This window comes from Channa argus, chromosome 1 (genome assembly GCF_033026475.1).
Source record: "Channa argus isolate prfri chromosome 1, Channa argus male v1.0, whole genome shotgun sequence".
In the NCBI taxonomy this organism is placed as follows: domain Eukaryota; kingdom Metazoa; phylum Chordata; class Actinopteri; order Anabantiformes; family Channidae; genus Channa; species Channa argus.
The window spans coordinates 18,129,268-18,150,852 of NC_090197.1; the positions used below are offsets into that span (position 1 = coordinate 18,129,268).

Sequence of the window (21,585 nt, forward strand, 5' to 3'; positions counted from 1 at the left end):
GCTTTAGCTATTCGATTTGAATTCGGGTCAAGCGGCTGAAGGCGCGCAGTGTGCGTATGACCTCACTTAAAAGTTAAGTCAGCAAGATAGTTCCCCCTGTCATTTCGTTATAGCGTCAATCTGTGCCACTTATTAGAACGAAATAACAGCGTTTAGCGTCTGTGGAAGAGTTTAAATTACAGCACCGTTTAACAGATACAATATGTGTAATGTGTCACAAGGCTATGTGTTTTCAAATAGAAATACAATTAAAATAAAAATATACACTATTGGTTGGATAGAGTGAAGTGAGCAAAGACGGAAGTAGGAGAGAGATAATACTCTCGCTGTACATGGTTCTTTAGTGTGCTATCTTTTCTCTCGGCTCCCGTTTTGTGTGTTGGGGGGATGGGGTTGTGTCGAGGATGAGAGGCTACAAATGTTTATCACTTGGTTAACTAAATATCTTTAGTTCAAAACTGTGCTTCAAGCCTCGATCCTTCATATATTAACACTTTTCGAATACATATGATTCTGAGTGGAATTTAACCAAAATAAAGTGGAGTATCAGTACGTCCACGACACACGCATAAAAAGTCGACAAAATGTATTCCTCTGCTGGAGGTAAGTGGTGCGGCTAACGTTAGCAACGGCTAAGAGATGCAACTAGCAAAATCCAACACACTAGATGCAGCGTTTTGTATATTATTTGAAGCCAAGTCTGACTTAAACAAAGACTTCTTACTGTTTCAGGTAGCTAGATACAAACACATCAAACACATTTGATTTAAAAACGTCTCGCTTCTGATTTAACTTGATGCATTAGTAGTAGAGACAAGCTTAGCTTAGCGTGCAACAACAACAAACTGCTGTTAGCCAAGTTAGCTTCAGCGACACCTCGTTTCCCGAACTTGTTGTTAGTTAGCCTCCTAATTTAAATTCATTAAGTGGAATTAGTTGTCGTGTATTTCTTTAATAAACCACAGGAGAACAAACACGTATTTATATTTTAAGTGTCTTGCAGTGGAATATTGAATACAAAGTTAAAACAACATTTAGCGGCCGACCATGCTATCTGATTTCATTACCCATCTTCGCTATGGTTAGCTAACAAATCCAACTTGGGCTAAATGAAGTAAATTTAACTAACGCTGCTCACGATATAGCTAAAATTCCCAACGATGCCACATCAATGTATCACAGACTTTATGACATTCGACCAATACAATTTAAAGTATGCCTGTGAAGTTTTGAGTTTTGGTAATTGAGTTAAAACGTACCACTTGACTTTCATTAGCCAAGGGGACTTTATTACAACGTTGTAGCATTTGGTGTTCGCTGAAAGTTTTCACTACATATTAGCTCTTTGTACAGTGTAACAAAACACAACACCGACGTTTCCAATTTATCATTGTTTTAGAGTTTATTTTCTATGTTATAGATACATCTTTTACATTTATGTAACGTATCCTTTTGTGGGCATAGTCTAATAGAAATATGAATAGATGTGCAGTATAGTCTATAACATAATATTGTAATATAATGGCAGAGTCAGCACAGCAAGATTGCCAGCTTGCTTCATTCCTTCTGTATGCATATTGATAAGAGTTCTGAAACAGTTGTCAATCATTGTGGCTGATGCCATTGTGGAAGCGATAAAAGTCCAAGAGATGGAAGTGAAGTGTTTGTAAAGGAAATGTACAAGTGATGATGATTAGCATTCTGGACTTTGCTACGTTCAAAGCAGTATATCCATACTTTTGTCCTGTGTAGAGTAACTCAAATGTATGTATTGACCACTCTATATTTATTCTCGGCAGTCTGTTTCAGTCAAAGTGGATATTGAGCATGTATAACAAGCCATTTTTGCCCTCTTTAGCTGCTGAGATGATTGAGGGACCCCGTTCCTCCGGGTCAATAAGCTCTGGTAAGCTTTTCTCATATTTGTGCTTTAAGTCTTATATTTGGTCAATGTTGGAATCAGTTTAAGTGGCCACATTATATTCTTATTACATCGTTGGAAGCATTACAGTCTATATTGATGAAATGCAATTTACCCTTTTGGCTGATAAATGAAATTCTCTCAATAGGTAAGATACTATAGAGAATACTACGCTTGGGCAAAGTAAAGGCCACTACTGATACCCACTTAACGTTAGTAGGTTTAAGGGTGTATCTGTTTTAATGAACTGAGCTGCAGCATAAAGATAACGCCCTGCATAGTGAAATGGAGGGAGTGCTCTACAAGTCTGACTGCAATATCTGAAACTGCAGATGTGGAGCTGCTTGGTTAAATATGCTCACTAATGATTAAAAGCATTATTGCATCTTCATTAGAATGGAAATGGCTAAGATCCCAAAAACATGTTGCTGAATGTTAGAGGAACAGAATGGAATGGAAAGTGCTGGAAAAATTCAAATACTCAAATAGCTAATCAATAACTGGCAGTTTTAGTTTTTCAAGCCAACTCACAAGCTCAGTATTCACTAGAAGACATAAACCTGGAAATGTATATAACGGATCAAGTGGGTCCCCAAGCTGGAAACCAAAAAAAATCTGTAAACTCAGTGGTGATTACTTGGCTCATTCCCCCTTAATATTTTAAAACATAGTAAAACTTAGTATAGTTGATTATGCAGCTGCATGACTAATCTTTCCTTAAATATATTCAGAAAACAACCCACTGTGTGGGTTCCTGAACTTCTCACTCATTTGGATTCATTAGGTTTTGTGACTGTGAAATGGTTAACACTTATTGTTTGGTCAGGATTAAAACAAACTTTTTCCCATTATGATAATTTGGGAAACACATTTTTTAATTTGTAATTTATTTTGTCCAATTGCTAATCTGATGTTACGTCTTACTAATGTGGTCAGAATGATACTAAATGGGCCTTTTAATATTTCTGAAAATTCCCTGTGGCTGTAAACGGTGTTCTTTATTATGCTCTTTGTCACTTTCCTTTAACTGATCCGGATGTTTTAGACCCTCCATCTTCCCCGCAACCAGAATATGTGTTCAAGCCACCATCTCGGCCAGACTTTGGCACCATGGGCAGGACAATCAAGCTCCAAGCCAACTTTTTTGAGATGGAAATTCCGAAGCTGGAGGTCTATCATTATGACATTGACATCAAGCCTGAGAAATGCCCAAGGAGGGTCAATCGGTATGATTATGTGTATACTTCATCAGCAGCCCCTAGCATATGATAGATCAGGGGTTGGAATGTACTGGGCAATGTAATATTTTGTATGATTTTGTCCTCAGGGAAATTGTGGAGCACATGGTCCAACACTTTAAAACACAGATCTTTGGTGATCGAAAACCAGTGTATGATGGGAGGAAGAATCTCTACACTGCCATGCCCTTGCCCATTGGCAGAGACAAGGTATGTATTTTACAGGACAACATTCAACAATTAAATAGTTGGTTTTGTAAACTTTTCACAGGATTTCCCGTTGCACTCTTTAATCTAATAAACAGGTGGAGCTCGAGGTGACCATTCCTGGTGAAGGCAAGGACCGCAGCTTTAAAGTATCCATTAAGTGGGTGTCCTGCGTTAGCCTGCAAGCTTTGCATGAGGCACTGTCAGGACGTTTACCCAGTGTCCCCTTTGAGACCATCCAGGCCTTGGATGTGGTCATGAGACATTTGCCCTCAATGAGGTGGGTTAATAATTGTTGAATATGGCTTCCTATGTGGATAATAGCTTTTCTTTATAGCTCATTGTTTATGTCACAATTGTCATAAAAAAATTAGCATAAATTCGTGGTCTGTTTTTAATCTTTTAGTTTTCAAATGACCATCTACAGCAGACAGCTAGTTCAGAAGCAACAGGTCAGATGGACAGAATACACTGAGAGTAATATTATTATTATTATTATTATTACACAACACGCAGCAAGGTGCAGATCCACAGAGTCACAAGTAGTGCAATTACATGTGATACATGTAGTGCAAGTACATTTTAAAAAACAGTAAATAAAAATCTCTTCCAAATTCTTGTACAACCAAAAAGAATAAACATAGCATAAAGGAAACATGTTACGTGACCTTTTCACTTATCATTATTTAATTTTCTGAGCATATTAAACATACATTAAATAGGTATTTGGTTTTGCTAAATGTTTTGGTCTTTGTTCACCATAAAACTGCTACAGTCCATGACTCAAACTAAAATTATTTGTCAAATTTTTATTTAATTGTTTCACAATTTATATTTTTATTAGCTGTGTTAACAGATCATTGATTAGCATCTGTTTCTCTGAAAGTTAATCAGGTTTTATGACTCATGACTTTTTGTTGCAGGTATACCCCAGTGGGCCGCTCTTTCTTTACTCCTTCAGAAGGATGCTCAAACCCCCTTGGTGGTGGCAGAGAAGTATGGTTTGGCTTCCACCAGTCTGTCAGGCCATCCCTCTGGAAAATGATGCTAAACATCGATGGTAATTTTCTTGCTGCTTTTGCAAAACATTGTTTGAAATAAAGGGTTTCTATGATTCTAATGTCTTATTTTGTTTGCAGTTTCTGCCACTGCTTTCTACAAAGCCCAACCTGTAATTGAGTTTATGTGTGAGGTCTTGGATTTCAAAAGCATTGAGGAACAACAGAAACCCTTAACGGACTCTCAGCGAGTGAAATTTACAAAGGAAATCAAAGGTAGGTAAATTTGTATTTATTTTTTGTGGAGTAATGATTATGGAGCTCTTTCCTTGATGAAAACATAGCGATAGCTATTAGGAGTTTGCATTTGATAGACTCAAATTTAAATATTGATCAATCTGATTGATTTAAAGTCTTAGAAGATACAACATTCAATTCTTTCCAAAATATTTCTGCCAAAAAACGTTTCTGTTACAGTGCATTTATTTTGAGTCATAGAGGTCTTGTGTCACACAGTGATCCAAAATTGGCCTTAGTGTATTTTTAAATTTGGGGAATTTTAAACCTATAAAAAACTTTGAAACATTTATTGTGATCCTTCCACCAAGGACTAAAGGTGGAGATCACTCACTGTGGGCAAATGAAGAGAAAGTACAGAGTGTGCAACGTGACCAGAAGACCAGCCAGCCACCAAACGTAAGAAAGCACAGATTCTTTGCTCATCACAAACATATATTATTAATTGAATAAAAAATATTTGCACTTAATCACCAAGATGCAGATATGGCTTTGTTTTATACATTGGTAGAAAGGGATAAGATCCTAGTACCTATAAATGCCTATAAATTGTGATACACATTATTAAAAGCATAACAATATTTGTTCCCAGTGACTTGGTTTAATGATGTTTGCTAATTTTAAAACTCTTGAGTAATGTGCCAATTCTCCCACTTCAAACTAAAAGCAAAAAAAAATAATATACTGATTATTTGATTTATTGATTCCTGCAGGTTCCCCCTGCAGCAAGAGAACGGCCAAACAATTGAGTGCACAGTAGCACAGTACTTCAAAGACAAGTACAAGCTTATTCTGCGATACCCCCACCTCCCATGTCTACAGGTGGGACAAGAGCAAAAGCATACCTACCTACCTCTAGAGGTAAGTGTCAGTAAGGTATTTTGCTCATTTGCCTTTGGGATTTATGATTAATTTATAGCTAAAATTGTCGTGTGTACCCTCCAGGTGTGTAACATAGTTGCAGGTCAGCGCTGCATCAAAAAACTGACAGACAATCAGACCTCCACTATGATCCGTGCCACAGCCCGATCAGCACCAGACCGTCAGGATGAGATCAGTAAATTGGTGAGCCACGATGAGATAAATGTTTACCAAATGAAATTCTAGAAGTTAATACTCAAACCTTAAAAGCCCTTCAAACAAAGATAAAGCTATATTTCCAGATTCATCAGTAACCAATAGCAAACTATGTTAAAATAGAATACTTGAGTACTTGCTTCCCTAATCAGACTAGTGCTTGAAACTTTTTTTTTTAAATGAGATCGAAGTGACAAAATGCTCTAAAGTTGATGGTTGTAATATACACTTATATTTACTGTGTGGATTTTATTTTAGATGAGAAGTGCCAACTTTAACACTGACCCATATGTTCGGGAATTTGGAATGATGGTGAAAGATGAGATGACTGACGTGAATGGCCGGGTCTTACAAGCACCTTCCATTCTGTATGGAGGCAGGGTATGTACACCACCCAGTTCGGATTATTGATGGTGGCCAGTAGTTGATGTACATTTCTGTATGTAAGTCACAGGGGTTCCACTGGTATTAAAATGTTTTGATTCAATTTCATCTTGTGTTCTGTCTTTACAATTTGCAGAACAAAGCAATAGCCACACCAATCCAGGGAGTATGGGACATGAGGAACAAGCAGTTCCACACAGGCATTGAGATCAAAGTGTGGGCCATCGCCTGCTTTGCACCACAGAGACAGTGTACTGAACTCCTGCTCAAGTAAGTGAGATACATAGTACTTGTGGTTTTCTATAATGCAGATTTGCAGTGGCTCTTAAAAGCTTGTAAATTTTTTGAATTTTCTCAGTTTTCTCAGCATAAATATGACCTGAAATGGTGATAAGATTTTCACACAACTGAAGTGTAAATTCACTTGTATAGTGGGAAATTATCTGGTTTTAAATATTGGACAGGCTTCATTCTATGTAGTTCTTCCTCCTCTTTGCACTATTGAAGTTCCTCGTCTGTCTCAGAGCCTTCACAGATCAGTTGAGGAAAATCTCTAGGGATGCAGGGATGCCCATCCAGGGTCAACCTTGCTTCTGTAAATACGCCCAGGGAGCTGACAGTGTGGAGCCCATGTTCAGACATCTTAAATACACCTACCAGGGCCTCCAGCTCGTTGTAGTGATTCTACCAGGGAAGACGCCTGTCTATGGTGAGGGTTTCATTTATCAGTCTGTACTTTTGTCATTAAGTAGGAAATGTGATATTTTCTTCCTTGAGAGGTAAGCAAGATTTAGTATATTCATTTTAAGTCAAACACTGACTGACTGCAGTTACTGATAACTAGTGTTATTTGGGACTGTTAACAATAATTATTCCCAGTCCCAGATGGTTGTGGTCTTATCAGTGTACATGTGTGCAAATGACATGTTGCACCGGGCCTGGAACTCAAAGCACAAAACATCAGTATAATACATGCAGACATCTGTGAATTGATTGATATTGCTTAATAATTGTTTTATTGTTATGATTTGTCTTGTAGCTGAGGTGAAACGGGTTGGGGACACTGTGCTGGGCATGGCCACACAGTGTGTGCAGGTGAAGAATGTTCAAAAGACAACACCTCAGACGCTCTCCAACCTTTGTCTGAAGATCAATGTCAAACTGGGTGGTGTTAACAACATCCTCCTCCCACAGGGCAGGTTAGTGGAAAGACTACCTACTGCTATTACTAGTAGTTCTACTACTATGGCAACTGCTACTACATGAGATGGATCAAAGCCTCTTTCTCTGGAGTATTAATCAATTTTGAAAGTATATATTTACAAATTTACAAACTTATTTTTCAGTGTCTGCATTGCATTTTTATGTTAGGCCGATGGTGTTCCAGCAGCCAGTGATCTTTCTTGGTGCAGATGTCACTCATCCGCCTGCAGGAGATGGAAAAAAGCCTTCAATCGCTGCTGTGCGTAGCATCACAGCACACAACACAATTCATTGCATTAAACATTTTGATTATTATAGTTTGTTTATTTTGTGCTGGAGCATTCAACTGTTTATTATTATTATGACCTATTATGACCTATTATTTCTATACCCTATATTATTTTTCATTTTCATGTTTAGGTTGTAGGGAGCATGGATGCCCATCCCAGCAGATACTGTGCCACAGTTCGAGTGCAGCAGCATCGTCAAGACATCATTCAGGACCTGGCCACCATGGTGAGAGAGCTTCTTATCCAATTCTACAAGTCCACTCGCTTCAAGCCCACAAGGATCATCTACTATCGGGACGGCATCTCAGAGGGCCAGTTCAACCAGGTGATGGGGATATTTGGGTGATGGAAGATAATCTAGTGTTAATTTTCATTTTGTATTGTGCATCATTTCAACTTTTTACCTGCTCATCTTTGATATCTTTTGACGTAAATACATGCAGGTTCTTCAGCATGAACTGCTGGCGATCCGTGAGGCCTGCATTAAACTAGAGAAGGACTACCAGCCTGGAATCACATTTGTTGTTGTGCAGAAGAGGCACCATACAAGACTGTTCTGTATGGACAGAAATGAGCGGGTCAGTGTTGAGCCATTAATATGGTTCAAACCAAAGTGCACCAAAACTAAAGGCATTCACAGAAAGCACAAGTGTTGGTTTAGTCTTTCACACAGTATTCCCAAATGGACAATAGGACATAAGTAATTTTATGACACTAGCATAAAGTGAATTTCAATGTTTGTTGGCATTTCTTCAGGTTGGGAAAAGTGGCAACATTCCTGCAGGCACCACAGTGGACACCAAAATTACTCATCCATCGGAGTTTGACTTCTACCTTTGTAGTCATGCTGGCATTCAGGTAAGAGCTATCAGTGAATTACCATCAGTTGTATTAAAACTAAGAATTTATGTGTCTGAAATATTTTAGAAAAGGGAATAAGAAATTAGGGTCATATGCTTTTGCTTTTTGTTATCAATATAAATCAACTTTGATTAATAGCCTAATGAAAGCTGTTTAGTGTAACCAGTGTTTTTCATTATGGACTTAAAGCAACACTTCATTTGCTTTCACACTCTGCAGGGAACCAGCAGGCCGTCTCACTACCATGTGCTCTGGGACGACAACCACTTCTCTTCAGATGAACTCCAGGTCCTCACCTACCAGCTATGCCACACTTACGTGCGCTGCACCCGCTCTGTTTCCATCCCAGCACCAGCCTACTATGCCCATTTGGTGGCTTTTCGTGCCCGCTATCACCTGGTGGACAAAGAACATGACAGGTAAGAACTCCTTTTCCAATATTCACGTATTCCAATAAATCTGATGTGACAAAATGCTTATGCAAATTATGGGCAGTGTTGATGCTTGTGCACCTTTTTTATTATTTTGCTGTTTCAGTGCTGAGGGCAGTCATACATCAGGCCAGAGCAATGGTCGTGACCACCAAGCTTTGGCCAAGGCCGTTCAGATCCATCAGGACACCCTGCGCACCATGTACTTTGCCTGAGAGCATACATCCCCAGGTTGGCGTGGGTGAGACCCCACTGATGGAACACAATACCCCTTGCTGTCTCACTGTCAGCTTTAGAAAGCATCAAGGTGGTTTCACACCCCGTCTCCCTAATTTGCAAACCTGTTAGTTACTCCAGTTGTACTTCAGCCCCTGAACCACACAAACCAAACCAGCTATTAGACAGTAAGATACAAAATTATCCCTCTTTCACAGAGAGTGAGCTGGAAGGGGTTTTATTTACATGTTTTGCATTAGTGTGAATGTGTATTTGTTATAGGGAAATATGTTGCTAAGTCTGAGGGGAGAAGGTAACATTCATACACTGAAGAAGTCTAACATTTCTAAACTAGTGGGCCGTAACACACTTTGGGGTGATAATTATTATTTTAATTTAAAAGGTGTCACCCCCCTTTTTTTTTTCTTTTTTTTTTGTCAGAGTCTTCGTGCTTGAATGAAGAACAAGACCTCAAAAGATGAGGGTTTTCATTGACTGCTAATATGCCTAATTATTTTCTCCTCTGACAAACATTATTTGTCAGCCAATCAAAGCAAAGTGCACTGACCAGAATGAGTACTTCAATCAGGACAAAAGTACTTAATATTTTTAGGGTTGTGTATGATTTCTTCTTTCTCCTTTATTTTCACATAGAGCACTATGTGATGAAAAGTGCCATTTGAGACCACTTTTCTGTCATACTTTTTATGTAACTCAATGAATTCTTTGGCCCATGTCAGCTGGGCTTTCAGTATTTGTCCTTAATTGACAGTGATGATAATTTTATGCCAAATCTGGTGACAGCTTGCTAAAGGATTCTTTGCATCAGATTTGTTATCAACCCCTGAATCACAATTTTAATTTTAAAGAAGGTCTTTTAGTGTTTAGTTATAAATGTAAAAGACACCTTTTTTTTCTCATGCTCTGACTCACTTTTTAGTCTGGTCTGAAAAAGTTGCACCAGTAACCTAATTCCCATGTTAGGAAATAGTGTACTGGGACTGGTTCCCAATAAGAACACCTTCTTAATGTACTCTGAGCCGTGTTGATAAAACACCTAATCTAGAAAATAACAGAGGGGAACTAATGAAAGCTTTTCTTTTTTCTTTTTTTTTCATTTGTTTCCCTTCTGACTTTGCAGTAAATTTTTATTTCAATGATTTTTGAAATGAATATGCATGTGGTCGCCTCGTGTTTAAAACTTCTAGGTGTTTGTGATAGTTGTTTTTCTTCTTTTGTATACATTAACCCTACTCCTATTTTTATTGTATATAGCAGGAGGCTAGTGTTTTCTGCCGTGTCTTTGTCAGCGCAGGATATTTATGTGGCTTCTCGATACTAGGCATTCGGTACAGTGGGGTGAAAGCTGCAACATTTCAGAGTTTAACTGATCGGAATTCCCTTCAAAACTTTTTAATTATAGCGTTTGCTCCAGAAATTGGGAGCAAGTTTCGCGCAGTGCTTGGGTTTTATGCAAATGACTTTTTGTGAGTCTTTATACTATATAGTAATGTTGGTAATAAGGTATATTTTGAATAAGCTTTCATTGAAGGCTGCTGAGTACATAAAGTTTTTTTTAATGACTGGCCCACACAGAGTTAAAACTGGCAGTCTATTTGTATACAGATTTTAAATGCAAATATTTTCTTGCCTTCTAAGACTGTTAAAGTCTTACTAATAATTCTGCGTCCACTAACATCCCACCCAAGTTTTACTGCTAAGTTAAGCTGGTGAATGTTCACATAGTGATTGGAGGTGAGTAGTTTATATTTTCTAACTATGCATAATTTTTAACAAAGAGATTTAGAAGAAGTTGGGTGTCTCACATAATTTGGGTCATTTATAGAGGTAGATAATCAGGGCTTTTTTATGTTTTTCTTTTGTTTGTTTTTTTAATAGTATGTTGCATTTAGTAGCGTTACTTAGTGCTTATCAGCCTCTTCATTCCTTTGTAAAGGTATGAAGTATTTATGTGGTCATTTGTAATTTTCAGATTTTATAGCCTGAAAATTGTGTGCATCCTTTGTAACATACAATATTTCTTAGCCAAACAAGATTATAAACTTTTACAGGACTAATAATCCAATGATAACGAAGCACAAAAGGACATCTTGATTCTAGGTGCTAGGAGTTTTCACTGTATACCACCTTAAATCCTCACCGTACTAGTCCACCAGGCTTTTAACCTGTATACTAAAAGATGCCTCATCGTTTTGAGGATCTTTTCTCTCCCTCTGACAACCTCTGTGTTATTCTTTTAATTTGTTACCTGTAAAGAAACTAGAAATCCGACTGACTGTGTTTGTGGGGCATTCTGAAAATCATGTACTTGATATTTACTGTTATGATGTCAATATTGTTTTTATTGGTGCTGGTCTCGCAACATGTAAAAAATTGGATGCACTTTTGATAGCAGGACATTGGTATGACTTGTGTTGGTCTACATGTTTCTCAATGGAAGAAGGAGGCTCTGCCATATTGTGCAACACTGGTGTAATTGTATTTAAATGGCCTTGTGTTCTACCTCTTGTTACCTGTTTAAGTGTAATGGTAACATCACACTTCTGGCCATTTCTGTATAATTACGCCTGCTATCTATCTAATTGGCATTGTTTGAGTCATTTATTAATAGAGGTTTAAAATGCTTGGCGTGTATTTTGGTGAACAAACTTTCTCTGTTTATGTAGTTGAGTTTTTTCATAGTTTAACCCAAACTGATGAAAGAACATGTGTTTGTTTTTGTTTTTTCCTTTACTTTGTAGGGGTTTTAAGCATTGAGCTGTATGACCAAATTCTCGATGTGTGCTTTTATTCACACACAACTTTCCCCCCCTTTTTTTCTTTTAACTCTATGCACCAATGAAATGAGACTTTTTGACACCTTGGTTTTCTACCCAAGCAGTATAACAACAAATATAAAGCAAAGATCAGACATAACCATTGCATTTTTTCATCTTGAAACATGTAAACAAACAACAAATATAACCTGGTAGTGCTGTTAGTCAGACTGCTAATACAAGTGTCTTGTAAGCTGAACTAGAAGATCAGCCTGTCTGAAGATCAGCCTGAAAAATACACGTTTAGATCCACATGAATATGTTTGAACTGTGGGATCAAACAAATTAGTTTAACTGGTAGGGTGAAGCCTGTCGGTGGCTCTGTACTGAAATTGCCACAAGCATAAGCATTAACATTACTCACTTATTCAGCCCGCAGACTGACAGTTAAAGGGATACCTAGGTAAACATTGTTTTAATTTGAAGGTTGTCCTCGCGGAGACGCTTATTGTATTGTGTGGAGAGGTGTTGAAAAGGAACTCTGCTCAATACAGCAGGTTCCCTAAAAGGTAACTCACTAATATTCTGGACTTAAAAGCGTCATTTTAGAAGATGGGTTTGTACTTATTGTTACTGCTTCTATGTGTTTTACATGACCTGTACCAGCACCTTAAAATACCCGATCAGAATGGAGCTAAAACTCAAACATTTGACAATGTTATTTTTTGCACTAAACAAGAATGGGCTTTGATGGTGTTGCAGCATTAGAGTATGTATCAGATGGCAGAATGGCAGCATCTTTTTTTTTTGTTTGTTTGTTTGAGAAGGAGCAGTGGATTTATTTATTTTTTTAAAAGCTGCACAGAGGACAGCCCTGAGACCTTCAGTATGTGCACTCATCATTCTCATAGCCATGTGTGCTGATAGCAAGATATTCTACCTAGTCAACCAGCATTTAGTGTGTTGTCTTTCAGAAACATTCAGATGCCTTTTAAATGTTAATGAAAGAGTAGTTGCGTGCGTGGTTTTCTCTTGTACAATGACGTGGGAGAAAGGTGCTTTATGCAAAACAAACTGATAAGTGTTGAAGAGCCCATTAGCTGTGGACAGTAAAGTTTCTGTGATCACTCTGCCTGTTTAGGACAAGATGCCAAAGTTTTGTGAGAGGAGAACATGAGCATTAAGGTTTTACATTACACAGTTCTCGTTTGAGACTGCAGTGTGCATGGAAAAATATCATACACATAAGGCCTCATTGTGACACTGCCACAGACTACATATAAACATATCATGGTGAGCCACATTAACAATGTGTATGAAATATACTAAAGGTTGCACCTGCGTAGATGAATGTGGCACTACTTCACACGTTTATATGGTGCCCCATGTTGCTTAGTAAGGCATTCAAAATATCTGCAGCAGGAACCCAAATAACCATACTAGAGACTTTCTCAGAAATTAGATGTAGAACTCTGACTATTTTTCCGTTTTCTTTCAGAGTGGCCAAAACTTGGGACAGAGCAGATTCTAGACATGGCTGAATTTTCAAAGAAATGGCATGTCATAAGCTAATTTAATCAGCTAATTTTACTGTTATAACAGTTTTTGTAATTTAGTAGGTATGTTTAAATTATGGGTTAAGAGAAGCTGAGATATAAGTGCTCAAGTGTAACGATCAGCCTCTTAACTGGCTTTGGAATGGTCTTGGAATTAAAAAGAACCTTTTTAGTGAAGCAGCAACCTATATATCAGCGTATTCCAAACCATTGCTATCTGTATATTATTGTCTTTCCTCTTTCCTCCCATCCATCTCTTGTAGAGAAACTATTGCTGATATAAAGAAACCCCTTGTACCTATAGAACCTATTTTCCTATTTCCAAATAATCTCACTGAATGTACATGGAATATGTGGTTTCAAATATAGTATAGGCTATTCATTCAGTACATTTATTCTGATTTGCTTCTGTACAGACTGTTCTGTACAGATTTTTCTTTTAGGTGTATTTCTCTTATTTATAGCCTTTACCAACTGAAGAAAGTATTATCTTTTTTTTTTTCAAATGATCCATTGGTTTAAATATTGCCTCAGCATATAATATTCTTTTTACTAATTACCCTGAATTCAACAAGTGTACAGTTGAGATGGTTTTCTCTCCTGTAGTTTTAAGAGACAAATGTTTCACACTGGTGCACAGAGTGGTTATCTTTTCTGTTCTTGCATCGTGCTTATGTGAGGTGCTGTAAAATAAGAGCTGTGTGTGTGTGTGTGTGTGTGTGTGTGTGTGTGTGTGTGTGTGTGTGTGTGTGTGTATTTATATAAGATGGTGTGATCTTGTTTTCTTTTTCTTTTTTTGGCTTTTGCTCAGGCCCTGAGTTTGATATTCTGACCTGTAAAATGTTTCCCCACTTATTAGCATGGTGCCATAGCAAGGTTTTTGTTTTAGTGTTGCTTCTGCTCCATACTTTTGGTGTTTGCATTACCACACAGCTGTGTTTTGACAGATTTAATAATGCCAGTTCATTATTTACATGGCACTCTGTTGGGTTCAGGAGACATACTTTTTCTTGTTCTTAGGTAAACCTAAAACGACACTTTTTCCTTGAAGGTCAGTCTTTTATTATATTGCTTGTATTGATATTTTTAGCTGCAACTCTAAATTAGGGCTCAGCTATGTGGCCAAAATTATTATATTTATCAAACAATAAAATATCAATATACACATTGACAATTAAGAAGGAAAGAAACATGTTTGGAACTCGTTAGACCTTAAGGATGTAGGAGCTACTTGTTCCAAATAAGTTTCAGGTCCTGATTTGACTCAGCCACAAACAACACAAATGTCAGGCTAAAAATATGGTCTTTGGCACAATTATGTTCAGCATCCACTTGCTTATAGCTAACTTAACCTATGGTGCGTTGCAGCAGGACGTTAACTCATTGTTTGTATTGTGAATAACTGCAAGGGCACTGATGGTTAACTCATCAGTATGATGCAGGTTCTTGTCACTGACTTAGTTGTTACAATTGTTTACTGTTGCTGTAAACAAGCTGATTTCACAACCTTTTACTGAATTATGTCAGACAATACACAGTGGTGTGTATTATACGAGACATTTGTAAACCCTTGAGAATTTTGCATATTTCTGCATAAGTGTGACCTCAAATTTAATCATATTTCCATTTCAGTCCTAAGACCTGCAGACAAAAATACACATTGAATGAACTTCATGAATCAGCTTCCAGTCATTCCACAGAGTTTTGATAGGATTAAGGTCTGGACTTTGATACAGCCACGCCAAGACATTTTAAGTATGTGGGTAAAATGGGTAGAATGACTTTCATGTTTAGGGGTGTCTTGTGTTTGATCTAGAGTTTGTCATAAACAACCCTTTTTTCAAACCAAAAAGTTCTACCTTGGCCTTAGCCCTTCCTAGAACATTGTTTCAATAGCTTTCAAGTTCATCCACATGGCCAAAATGTGGATGGTCAGCAGTGCTGTTGTTGTAGAGGTAGTGGCTTCCTCCCTGCAGCTCTGGCAGGCACTATTTTTGTTCAGTATTGGACTGAATAGTGAAACTATGAACCCTGAATTTAACCACAGCAAATGAAGCCTTTAATTCCTCATGTAACCCTGGGTTCTTTGTGACCTGCTGGACTATTAGAACTTAGTTACACTGGCTGTGTACGAACACATTAATTTATACAACTGCAGCATCGTCTGCGTCATTGTTTACATGCCTCGTTCCATATGTTGTGAGTGAGAATGTAAAAGGTTAATTTATTCTTCAAATTAATTAGAGCATCACATACTTTTGTAGTACACAAATAATTGTAATTCTGGATTATTTACCTTTTGAGTTAGTAAATTCACAAGTGTATATTTTGTCACATTTGTGTATGGGATTTCCTATATCTAGTTATATGACTTGGTTGAATATCTAATATCTAATATCTTAAAGTGCATGTCATAATTATGCAGAAAAAAAGACTTTTCAATTTTCAAGCACCACATTTCACGTATTTTATAGATATTTATCAACCACATATTAGGTTTCTTACACAATAATAAGCCAATCTCATACAAAAACTCGATAGTGGAAATTATTCTGATAAGTCATTACACTGACTCAATTCGCACTCAATTAGAAACACATTCTGATCACGACCGTTATACCGGAGGATGGGCAGCTGATCGCAGTGCTGTGTGGCTGGTACCTGATGCGAATAGGTGGATGGAATTGGATATTTGTCAGGCTAATGAAAAGGATATTCAATTATATTCTAGCTTTGGCAATCCTTCATGCTAGATTACATATATTAAAGTTATCTTCAAATCTTCCTTTACAAACAATATTTGGCATCCACTGATATTCATTTTAACCTGTAAATGCAGCAGTTACTGTCTTAAAATGAGAAGCTGCTGTCCGAATGTTCTGCACACGGCGACAGATTGTAACCAACTTATGATTTTTAGCAAATACCAACTTCGGTGTCTGGAACAGCACTCTAATAGGTTTGTCATATGTGTTTGTGACAGTTTATTCATTTGTGTGAGCATCTGACTATATTTAAGTGTGCGTGTGCAAAAGCCACCCTTGATTCTCCCCTACTTGTGTCAGCTACGTTACTCAGGCACTCTGGACTAATTTGACCCAGATGCACAACAGATACATTTCTTGATTATAAATGACTCATTAGTTTATTATCTTTCTCATATACTTTTTTACAACAGTCATCTATATCACTGTGTTGCCCACCCCTTGTTTTTAAGTATTGAGTACCATTTTATTTAGGCTACTGGTAGAACTGTGGAAAGAGCAGTTACCTCTCATGTCCACTATATGCAGCTAGATACTTTGTGTTTTAGTTCCTTTGTGTTGCAAATTCAGCGAAGCCCTGGACCTTAAGGATTTTAAGTTTTAGGGTAACTGGTTCCATTGTTTTAAATTGCTTTGCTGACATTCTTAGCCACACAATCTGCATGGCTTTACAAATGGCATTGACTGCGTTTACATGCACTTAAGTAACTGAGTTACTCAGACCAATCAGCTTTCTCGGGTAATTGGGGAACTGTGTTTACCTGCACTTAAATAACTTGGCTATGGGAAATCCGCATATACATGCAGCAGAAGAGTAACCCGATTTCTCCTTCATCTTTGGCTTCTTTTGGAACATTGGCGCACAGATTTTAACTGTATGGTGACGGAAAATGCTGCTTTTTGCGTGTCTGTGTTTGTGTCACTGCAGAGTGACAGCGCAAGGAGAGATGGAAGAAAAGGAAAGACACATGCTGCTGAACCACAACTGTATGAATTTTAAAAGTCCATAGTTAAAAGTAATTTATTTAGACATCTACGAGACACTTTTTTTATTTAAACTGTGTTTCTGTCACACCTTAAGCCTACTTTGTTTTAAAAATGAGCCGGTAATCTGTTAACAATGTCTCCTTTTATTCATTCCTTCACTCAACTTCACTCAGATTGTCTGCAGCCTTTTGTTATACTCAAGCGCAGTTAGAGAAAGCTGATTAGAAACCTGGTTACGTGTATACATGGCAGAGTAATTGGCATTCTCTACTTGGGGAAACCAGGTTTCCGTAATGTCCGACCCTGATTTCAGAAACCAGCTTTCCTATTTACATGACACTTAAGAAATCAGTTTTCCCAAGAAAGCCAACTGTAACCTGGTTACTTAAGTCCATGTAAACGCACTCATTGTCAGCTGATAAAGTATTTAAGTTGCCCTCCTACTACTTGAATGGCTAGAACTGTTGGAGTCGTGTGAGGTTGAGTTTAAAGTGACTATTCCTTAACCGCCACCATTTTGGCAAATGATTCTCAGACAGTTCGTCCTAATAATTTGGATGACCCTTTAATTTGCATAAACATCAGGTTAAAGTTTTAAATTTTCTGATATTTTTTGGTGCATGGCCAAACACCTGCATCAGCAAATTGTGGTCACAACATTTTTAGTGGCTGAATTAGTTTTAATCACTGTATGCAGAAATGTCAAGCTTTGGGGATGCATCATTATCTGAGAAAAACAGAACAAAAAACAGAAGGCTCAAGATCCATCAAGAATGGGGAGCAGACAAAATGCCTGGTAGCCATGACTCAGCCAGGATGCCACACGACATTTGGGGGTTATGTTTGGGGGGTGTAGTAAATCTGATTATGGATGCAGATTAACTGTTACCAAGCTTCATCAAACTAAACCAAACCATACCAATACCATCCAGCTTATCTATGTGTTTCCAATCATGCAAGACTTGTGGGTATTGTTGTGTTTTGCATTTCTAGTCTTCAGAATGACTTGGCTTTTTATTTACCACCTTTGAAAAAACTACCTCAGAGCAGTGTCAGGTGCTAGCTAGTATTAGCCCTAATTTATAATAATGGCAAAAAAATATATATATCACAAATTGTAGTGACCAAACCATTACAAGCCAATATTGTTTGAGAGCACTGATAATTTCTTGAACCTTAATAAATGGAAAACCAAGTGATTATGTATGACTGGTGGTTGCTTTAGTTGGCTACATTTTAGGGGACCAAATTTTTATAATTGGGAGTCTCATTGTTTCATGTGAGTCCTTTATTTTTCAAAAGACAATGAATTAAAAACAACCCAGCACAATCTAGGACATATTTATGTGATGAAATGAACTGTTGTCATGACTGGATCGTATATCAAAAAATGTGCCATTGTAAATACTATTCACTCTGACAGTGTGTTGATATTCCAGCTAAATTTTGATTAATTTAGGAACAATGTATTTTGGACAGATGTATGTACAGCAATAATGTTACTTTTTTTTTCTTGTACATCTTTACATAGGTCAAAGCAAATTTTTGACTTTTAGTTAGCAGATCATTAAATTAGTAGATTTACTGATGGAACCAGCCTTTTGTTTTCGTTTGATCCGAATGTTGAAATATTTAGGTTTCATACTGGATAGAGCCACTCCACATGCTCAAATGCCTACATTTCTTTGCCGTTTTAACCCAGTACTGCAATAAAGTCGGGGAGAATACCCCTGTCTCTTTCTTAGCTCATTTCTGCTTTTCCTATAATTAGTCAGGCTCAGTACCATTTTTGCTAAGCATTTAAGATGTAGTTTTGCATGAGACAATTTACAAAGGGAAAGTACACATTTGAATTTACTTCACAATGTATCAAATCATTGTACGTTTCAACGAAAGGTACAAATGAGGATGTGTGGCAGTTAACTACAGATTGTCAGTTGGTCCGAATTGAAAGCATCCAGTGTGTTGGTAGTTGTTTTATTTGTGCCTTTTGTCAGATCTCTATTCTCCATCAGCACCAGAACTGGGTTTATGAGTCCTTTTTAACATAAAGGTTGACAAAATCTGAAGCACCACATAAAAAAAACATTATTTCCATTTAAATAATCATGCAAAGTTGTGTGTAGATGCTGCATAGAATGATCAGTATTTGTGTTTGCACTTTCAAAGCAGTTAAAAAAAATTTGCCCTCACAAAGTTGGGCAGAAAGTTAAAAAATAACTGACGAGGTATTTTATCAATAGGAACTTTAAGGAAAAGTAAGACTTTGAAGAGCTTTTCTAAAAAGGTTGATATATCTATATATAAATGAAGTACCTCATAAGCCTGATATATGCTGCATTGAATTTTTTTTTCTTTAGTGTACTTCATATTGTCCAATAAAAGTTTTAAGTTTCCCCTTTTTGGGAGGTTTGAATGTCACTACAGTCTGTGCAAATGCCACCACCACAACTTAGTCTAAGTTCTGTTGTAACAAAGGAGCATGTTACACAGTAATGATGTCTCATTTATGCAACGTCAACACAAAAGTAATCTTGTCTGAATATTTCTGAGCTGTAGCAACATCATGTTCTGGTGATTTTCGTGTGTGCGTGTGTGTGTGTGTGTTTTTAAACATATTCTATGTTTGTGTAGCCAAAAATATTGGGTTTAGTTGACATTCGCCAGACATCCTGCAAAGCTCTTTGGTGTAACACGACTGCTTACTCAGGTATTGCCAGAAAAGGGCTATATCTGCTTCCTGTGTCCCTTTCCCAACTCCCGCCACACCTTTGTCTTAAAATAGCCTTAGATTTCTATGTGAGGTTCCTATGGATCCCCCGGAGGGTCACATTGGGAATTTTTTAAAATAAAATTCAAAAGCATTTCCTTGTCGTAATTTTTGTGTTCTCTCTGATATAACCTGTACTGTGATGTGCTATGCATTAAGTAGTTGACTGCTGCTGATCATGGCACCACACATTGAAAAGAATCAAAGAGCAATAATGGCCTCTCGATATGTGTCATCATGTCTCCCCTTTGTTTTGGGCCTATCTACAGTGTTTCCTCACACTGGAAGTATAGTAGCCTATAACTACATAGACTGGAGGTTAGGTATCTCTGTACATCAGATGGAATCAATAGAATACTACAAAGGAAAGCAAAATGATTGCAAGGCAAAACAACATAAAATATTTTTTTAATTACCGCCACTGTTACCCTTTGGTGGCTCCATAGGTTAAAGTTGGGCCTTAAAAGTTAAACAAATCATGCACTACAGTTTTAGACTTGACGGAGAGCTCGACTCCTGTTCAGACAAATATTTAAGTTTGTGTTGTGTCATTGCTATGTTATCTACCTCCTTTGAATGTAGGGGCTGTCCTGGAGTTGTAGTTGACTGCAAAACGTTTGATTTTCTAACGCCCCCCCACCCATTTAATACCTTGTGCCCTTTTTCATTATAAGCCATGATAGAGAAGTGACCAAAGTCTTTTGGAAAAGGCAGCCCTGCACAGCTCTGTGAATTCAAACCTCCCTTAATTTGTGTCATTTTGAGCTCACGTATGAGTTGTTTAGCCTCTCTCTCTCTCTCTTTTTCTCTTATTTTAACCACAACATGCCAAAACTGAATTTGCTGTCATTCCTGTTCTGGTGAGGGTCTTTATGTTGCTGAATGAATTTGAACATCCACTGCTAAGCTCCTTGTTGTTGTTTGTTGTTGATGTTGTTGTTGTTGATGTAGTAAAGGTGTAAGCTTTTAATTTCTTAAAATCTTACATTTCCTTATTTTTGTTAACAATTATGCTTACAGGACACAAGATATGCTGTAAACCGTGTTAGGACATAATGTGAATATGTATCACTTAATATAGTTCACTCTTTGGCTTGACTGTAAGTTGCGTTAATTAATAAAAAATGTCTAAAAAATGTTTTACAGTCATGTTGTGACTTTTCTGTTTATGTTGTTGCATAACTTGATATATATATAGATAGATAGATAGGGTGGGTGCCATTTAAAAAGAAGCATGTTAAATGTTATCTACTATATACATAAGCAGTTATACAAGACTGCTTAAATAAAATACAATCTGAAATTCTAAAAATAATGAAATGTGTGACAATTATTTTCAAATGATAAGTTTTAAAAAAATAAAAATAAAAGACTACAAAATCTCACCAAGAATTGGTTGACAACTTTGGTACTTTAATATTACTTGGTGCTACAGATATTTTTGGAATTCATCAAAACATACAGTGCATCCAGAAAGTTTTCCCAGAGCTTAACTTTTTCTACATTTTGTTATTTTACAGCCCTATTCCAAAAAGCATCAAGTTCATTAATTTCCTAAAAAAAAAAATCTATAAACAATACCCCATAATGACAGTGTAAGAGAAGTT

At 37.2% G+C, this 21,585-nt stretch overlaps 1 protein-coding gene across 2 annotated transcripts; it reads left to right on the forward strand.

The window, feature by feature from the left end:
* Positions 1 to 357: 357 nt before the first annotated feature.
* Positions 358 to 21,116, forward strand: ago2 (argonaute RISC catalytic component 2). Of its 2 annotated transcripts, none has more exons than XM_067503998.1 (20): positions 358 to 603; positions 1,859 to 1,906; positions 2,967 to 3,147; positions 3,249 to 3,369; positions 3,465 to 3,646; positions 4,290 to 4,426; positions 4,506 to 4,640; positions 4,973 to 5,060; positions 5,375 to 5,522; positions 5,607 to 5,726; positions 5,997 to 6,119; positions 6,259 to 6,392; positions 6,647 to 6,831; positions 7,162 to 7,321; positions 7,494 to 7,584; positions 7,746 to 7,940; positions 8,059 to 8,193; positions 8,372 to 8,473; positions 8,696 to 8,895; positions 9,014 to 21,116. In XM_067503998.1, exons 1-20 carry the CDS (start codon positions 585 to 587, stop codon positions 9,120 to 9,122), a joined length of 2,613 nt encoding a protein of 870 aa, XP_067360099.1. In that variant the 5' UTR covers positions 358 to 584; the 3' UTR covers positions 9,123 to 21,116. The 2 variants fall into 2 exon arrangements, with proteins under 2 accessions (XP_067360099.1, XP_067360091.1); XM_067503990.1 differs by having other exon boundaries at positions 1,859 to 1,903; positions 2,949 to 3,147.
* The last annotated feature ends 469 nt before the right edge of the window (positions 21,117 to 21,585 follow it).

Bases quoted from the DNA above. Each gene is read 5' to 3' on its own strand.
- ago2 (XM_067503990.1), top strand. The intron at 3,370-3,464 runs GTATGTATTTTA...TCTAATAAACAG, and splicing joins TGCCCATTGGCAGAGACAAG to GTGGAGCTCGAGGTGACCAT. The intron at 4,427-4,505 runs GTAATTTTCTTG...TTTTGTTTGCAG, and splicing joins AATGATGCTAAACATCGATG to TTTCTGCCACTGCTTTCTAC.